This window comes from Colobus angolensis, unplaced genomic scaffold (genome assembly GCF_000951035.1).
Source record: "Colobus angolensis palliatus isolate OR3802 unplaced genomic scaffold, Cang.pa_1.0 Scaffold92, whole genome shotgun sequence".
Taxonomy (NCBI): Eukaryota; Metazoa; Chordata; class Mammalia; order Primates; family Cercopithecidae; genus Colobus; species Colobus angolensis.
Genome location: NW_012123154.1, coordinates 494,725 through 501,627, shown reverse-complemented (window position 1 = coordinate 501,627; position 6,903 = coordinate 494,725). Strand labels below are relative to the sequence as shown.

Below are 6,903 nucleotides of genomic sequence, written 5' to 3'. Positions count from 1 at the left end.
AAAAAAAAAAGCAAAAAAAGCCCTGTTATTTAAAACCACTAAGTTTTGGGATGAGCTGTTACTCCGCAGCAGATAAGTAAAACAGATGGGGAGTGGCTATCTGGCGTTTTGCCTGCCCGGCATAGTTTCCATCACCATCAGCTGCTTCAGGGCACACCTTCTTTCCACTCTCGGCCCTCCTGACTCAGGTCACCCAGGTGTGCTTGGGGCCACGACCCATGTTAATCCAAAGAGACTCAATCCCAGGACTTCGTTGGAGCCCCGCCTGCTGGGCTGCAGAGCCGAGGGAATGGAAACCTGCTGTGGTGCAGCAAGCCCAGCTGAGCCGGGGGCCAACGGGGCAGAGTCCGGGGCTAAAGACGGACAGGGAAGGCAGGTCCTGATGACATCCGGGAGACCCTGAGCCCGGCTGCTGCTTTGGAGAGTTCCAGCCCCCTGGACTTTTTGTCCCATGAGCCAAGAAATCCCTCCTCCCATCACCCATCATGCCCCCCCCACCTTTTTCCTCTTAAGCCAGTTTGTCTTGGCTCTTTTTGCCCCCAGGGGAGTCCTGGCTAATGTAAGATGTTTTCTAATTTCATCTTATCTCACTAAGAATGAAAAGCACCAGAGAACATAATGTTAACTGCTTTTGCCAGAATAAGGATAAACAATTACATCACACTTCCAAGTGCACTAAAACTTCTTCCCTAAGACTTACCATTTTTATAAATCCATTAATCAAATATGACAGCATTCTTTTTTCATCCTCAAGAGTGAGTGCACTAAAATCAATAATTGTACATAATTAACAGATGAAAGTTTCTAAAGAAAAAAATACACAAGGGGTAAATAATTTAACGGGTAAGAACATTTTGCATTTTCTAGATATAAAAAACTCCCTGTTTATTTTTCCTTTGATAAAAATACATAATCACAATTAACATAATTTAAATATGTTTCTCATCTCCCTCAAAGATGCTGTTCTCAAGATATATTTATTAACAAGAAAAGAAAAGGTAACTTTCACTTCTTTGGAACTTGGGCAGCAAGGTCTAATGTCAAATTCTGTACTTCAGGGAAATTTCACTGAACATTTTATTTAAAAAATAAATGGAATTTATTTTGAATTTCCAGCAGGGTGTGCTGGTTCACACCTGTAATCCCAGCACTTAGGAAGGCAGAGGTAGCAGGTTCGTTTGAGCCTAGGAGTTGGAGAGCTGGAGACTAGCCTGGGCAATATGACGAGACCCCATTCTCCCCAAAAAGGAAACAGAAATATTTCCAATGTATAGCAAAGTTGAAAGAATTTTCCAGTAAACACACATACCACCCACCATCGAAATCCTGCCATCACCGTTTTGTTTTACACATAATTATCCATTCCCCTCTCCATCCATCAATCCGTCTTATTTTTTTGATATATTGTAAAGTAAATCTCAGGTCTCAGTTGCTTCTATTTAATAGAAAATTTAACACAAATATAAGAAAGAAAAAGTCAAATCGTTACAGTTTTGATTATACTTGAGAAGGCCTACCAACAGTTCCCCAAATTTATTTAAAAAAAATTTTAAGAGCCCAGAGAAAACAGGAGTCAGGGTTTTTGCTTCTCGGTTTGTTCTCGGAGAAAACGTTTTGGCAAAGATTGCCCACTGTCCTTCAATACAAACGTCCACTTTGTTCTTTTTTTGTTTTTGTTTTGAGATGGAGTTTCGTTCTTGTTGCCCAGGCTAGAGTGCAATGGCGTGATCTTGGATCATGGCAACCTGTGCCTCCCAGGTTCAAGCGATTCTCCTGCCTCAGCCTCCCAAGTAGCTGGGATTACAGGTATGTGCCACTAAGCCTGGCTAATTTTTTTTTTTGAGACGGAGTCTCGCTCTGTCGCCTGGGCTGGAGTGCAGTGGCCGGATCTCAGCTCACTGCAAGCTCCGCCTCCCGGGTTTATGCCATTCTCCTGCCTCAGCCTCCCGAGTAGCTGGGACTACAGGTGCCAGCCACCTCGCCCGGCTAGTTTTTGTATTTTTTAGTAGAGACGGGGTTTCACCGTGTTAGCCAGGATGGTCTCGATCTCCTGACCTCGTGATCCGCCCGTCTCAGCCTCCCAAAGTGCTGGGATTACAGGCTTGAACCACCGCGCCCGGCAGCCTGGCTAATTTTTTGTATTATTATTATTATTATTTTTTTTTTAGTAGAGATGGGATTTCACCATGTTGGCCAGGCTGATCTCAAACTCTTGACCTCAGGTGATCCACTCATCTTGGTCTCTTAAAGTGCTGGGATTACAGGTATAAGACACCACACCCAGCCCCACTTTGTTCTTAGAACAACATTCCTTAGCCTCCTTCCCAGTTAGGGGTGGCTATGGGACAGTTCTGAACAATGGGATGTGAACACAAGTGATGTGTGAGCCTTCCCAGCTTTGTTCCTAAAAGAAAGCTGCTGTTCCCCAATGCCCACAGGCCAGAACGTGGACATGGTTTTAGGTACATCAGCTTCCAGGAAGAAGACAAGGACAACAGCCCAGATAGATTGGGAGAACAATAAGACAGAAATAACCTGAGTCCCTGGATGATGTTTGAAAGAAGAGCTGCCCTACCCCTACCTTCTGATCTGTCTACTATGCACAATTTTAACAAGAGAGAAATCAACCTTCTATTTTACTTAAGCCAAAACCTGATATCTCACGAATCTAAGTGCCTTTCTGGATGCTTTTTGTGTCTTTATTTCTACTTTTGTCCAACTAAAGTTTACCGGTTCCATTTTTATGAAATGCCTCGACACTTTGATTTTCATAACTACCCATGAATTTGAAAGCACAAAAAATCATAGAAGATTCTAAAACGCAGAGAAAACAAAGAAGAAATACAATTCATCTTGTTGATGGTTAAGTTCCAAAACAATTTTCTCCATTCTTGTAACATTTTCCAGTAAATCAAGCTGCTGTGTTTAAAAATTCTTTGGGGACTAAAATTTCAGCCACAAATAAGCAGGAATTGCCCTAAGCACAGTCAAATGAAAACATATTTTAAAAATAAACAAACAAAAACCAGAAAGCAAAGCAGTGACTATTCAGCCTTTGACTGAAAGGTAACACCTGTGGATAGGCCTCAGCCCAAGTATACCGAGGAAATAAAGTCCTTCATGTAAGAAATGTAAGCAGTTTCATTTGAATTTCAAATAATTGGCTAATAAAGAGATGAAATAAAAAGGCTATGTTACTGGATGAGTGAGCTCATTATTATACTATCTGCTGCTCTCAGAAATCTCCAAGAGACATGGAGTTTGAGTTCACTTGAATGAAACCAGCTTTTTACCCGCAACATAAATTCCTTTCTAACAACATCTGCCACGTCACTTTCTCAAGAAAGTTACCCTCAGCCTCCTTCCTCTCCTGGACTGGAATGTTTTCGTTAGCAAGAATCTTAATACCCCCAATAAAGTAATATTATTCACAGTGGCAGCTTAAAGAATCATTCCCTAATGTTCTATTAGGTGGCATTAAGACCCAATCCATGTTATATTTCAGCTGCAAGCATGGCTTACTTCACGGAGTCATGCATGGTCTTGCAAACATGCAAAAGGGCATTCAAAATGACCGGGTCCTTCGTGGGCTCTTGTTGATGCCTAGGAGACATTTAAAGATAAAAGTCAAAGTTTTGTCCACTGACAGCACTGTAAGAGTGGATTCAGTTTTCATCCACTGTACACACTTGAAAAGCAGCAAATTATCCAGCTGGCATTTCACCCAGCCCAGTTTACCAGTAATGAGCCATGTTCTCGTTGTCTCAGAATTCTTTTTTTAATTTTTGAGATGGAGTCTCAAAGTGTTAGGATTACAGGCATGAGCCACCACATTTGGCCCAGAATTCTTTAAATAACAAGTTTGTTCTTCTACACACATGATAACTTCTCCTAACTGCAAAATCACAGAAAAACTTTTCCCTTTCCTAAACCAGGTGGGCTAAGGGCAAACCTGTTTTCTTTGTTTTTTGGTTTTTTTTTACTATGCTTCTCATACCTTCCGAAGCTTCCCACCACCTGTGTGTCACTGTGTTTTTAATTTTGCCAGGCAAAATTGTTCATTTGGTTTTTCAAAAATATAAAAGGGCAAACTTATAACAAATATTTAGGTAAGTAAATTAGGTATATTTATTCCAAGCAAATTAATTAGGAATTAATATCAATCCTTAGGAAGGAATTAATCTTTTAGAAAGACGACAAGAAAAGCTTAAAACATTTGAGCACTATCAAACTCAATTTTCCAAACTGAACCATATCTATATATACTTAATATTTAAAGTAACTGTAGCCTTTTTAAACTTAACCTTGTCCTAAAAAATAATATATTGTACATGAAATCACATTAAACTATATATTGCCTAATACATTTAAAATAAACATATAACTTTAAAAATAAAAACACGCCAGGTGTGCTGGCTCATGCCTATAATCCCAGCACTTTGGGAGGCTGAGGTGGGCAGATCACCCGAGGTCAAGAGTTCGAGACTAGCCTGGCCACCATGGCGAAACCCTGTCTCTACTAAAAATACAAAAAAATTAGCCAGGCATGGAGGTGGGTGCCTATAATCCCAGCTACTCGGGAGGCTGAGGCAGGAGAATCGCTTGAACCCAGGAGGTGAAGGTTGCAGTCAGCCAAGATCATGCCACTGCACTCCAGCCTGGGTGACAGAGTAGGGCCCTGCCTCAAAATAAATTTAAAAAATAATAAAATAAAAATAAAACCCTAGCTAGGCAAGGTGGCTCACACCTATAATCCCAGCACTTTGGGAGGCTAAGGTGGGTGGATGGCTTGAGCCCAGGAGATGAAAACCAGCTTGGGCAACATAGAGAGACCCTGTCTCTACAAACAACACAAAAATCAGCTGGGTTGTAGTGGCATACACCTGTAGCCCCAGCTACCTGGAAGGCTGAGGCAGGAGGATCACCTGAGTGTGAGAAGGTCGAGGCTGCAGTGAACCATAATTGTGCCACTGCACTCCAGCCTGGATGACAGAGTGAGACCTTGTCTCAAAACAAAAACAAAAACACCTTTTTTCCATGTACCACCTTAAAATTATTTCATGTACCACTAGCAGTCGGGCAGTTTTGGGAAAGACAGATTTAATCAAAAAAATGAAAAGAACTAAATTTGATTTTTTTTTCTTTTTTGTTAAAGAGTTAAATTTGAAAACTGATCACAAATTAGCTACATAACTAAACACTGAAGATGAAAACCTTTCTAGCACCGGTGCCTTCTTCATAAATATGTACGCCCTGATTTGTATCCTTAAAAATGTGACTCTTGAGGGAATTTATCAAAAGACTCCTCCTTCTAAAAACATATCAAAGTAAAATGGAGCTGCTGGCAGGGCTCATGATAACGCTAGTCTGTCTCCTTAAACACGAATTGCAAACTTTTATCATGACTGCTGCTTTTAATGTGGCTCTCCTTTCAGCGTAGTTTTTTGTATGAAATACGTACACATCACTTGGCCTCAAAGTGCAAGAACTGATTTTTTAGCAACAGGTTTCACAAGGGCACTGGGAATCAAGGCTTCCGCTGCACGCCGTGGCACTCACTTGATAAAGGCGTCCATGATGCATTTGCAAACCTCCACCCGCACACTCTCTTTTTGGAACATGTCCAGAAACGGCAGAAATTTTTCCTATAAATAAAGCAAGCACTCTATATGCAAATGACACAAGTTACTGGAAGGAAAGAATCTGTGGGTCTCTTTCTCTGTGGAGGTCAAAAAAGCAGAACAGAGGTTCATCTTTCTGAGTCAGGTCAGATGAGGACTCCTCTGAAATCAGGGAGAGGACCTGACTGGGCTTGTAAAAAGCTGTTACTGAGCCAGGCACAGTGGCTTATGTCTGTAATCCCAACACTTTGGGAGGCCGAGGTGGGTGGATCCCTTGAGGCCAGGAGTTCAACACCAGCCTGGCCAACATGGCGAAACCCTGTCTCTACTAAAAATACAAAAATTAGCCAGGCGTAGTGGTGCATGCCTGTAGTCCCTGCTACTTGGAAGGCTGAGGCAGGCGAATTGCTTAAACTCAGGAAGGCAGAGGTTGCAGTGAGCCGAGACCGCTCTGCTGCACTCCAGCCTGGGCGACAGAGCAAGACTCTTTCTCAAAAATAAATAAACAAGCAAGCAAACAAACAAACAAAATAAAGAGCTGTTACTGTTAAAACAACTTATATGCATTCCAGGGATTGGTGCTGGGACCAGTTAACATTTTGGCGAGCCATCCCGGCAACCTTTGATGACCATAAGCTTTTCCGGGCTAGGCAGACTTCAGTCTTTTTATGATTATATTGATGAGCAATGGAAGAAGAGTCAGAGTACAGCTGTTCGGAAATGGCCTCGAAATTGGACTGCCTGGCTCTGAATCCTAACCTCAGTGACTGTGTGACTGTAAACAAGTTGCTCTACTTCTTCCTGCATCAGTTTTCTCATTTGTAAAGTGGGAATATGGTAGTTGCTCCCTTATCTGCGGTTTTGCTTTCCAGAGTTTCGGTTACCCTCGGTTAATGGCCATCCGAAAATATTAAATAGAAAATTCTAGAAATAATTCATTCACTTTTATTTTTATTTTTATAGTATTTTATTTGTTTGAGACAGAGTCATGCTCTGTTGCCTAGGCTCGAGTGCACTGGTGCAATCTCGGTTCACTGCAACCTCAGCCTCCCCGGTAGCTGGGACTACAGGCATGCACCACCACACCTGGCTAATTTTTTGCATTTTTAGTAGAGACCGGGTTTCGCCATGTTGGCCAGGCTGGTCTGGAACTCCTGATCCCAGGTGATCTGCCTGCCTCGGCCTCTGAAAGCGCTGGGATTCCAGGTGTGAGCTACCACGCCCAGCCTCATTCATTTGAAATTGAGCGTTGCTCAGAGTAGTGTAATGAAATCTCACACTA

General features: G+C 42.0%; 1 protein-coding gene across 1 annotated transcript in view; it reads right to left on the bottom strand.

Moving 5' to 3' along the window:
- Positions 1 to 6,903, bottom strand: part of LOC105504495 (chromosome unknown open reading frame, human C16orf62) — a 180,737-nt gene that overhangs the window by 75,443 nt on the left and 98,391 nt on the right. The window contains exons 21-23 of the mRNA XM_011931960.1: positions 5,560 to 5,645; positions 3,523 to 3,603; positions 701 to 764 (exon numbers count right to left, since the gene is read on the bottom strand). Coding sequence (XP_011787350.1) covers positions 701 to 764; positions 3,523 to 3,603; positions 5,560 to 5,645 — 231 coding nt within the window. The remainder of the gene's footprint in view (positions 1 to 700; positions 765 to 3,522; positions 3,604 to 5,559; positions 5,646 to 6,903) is intronic.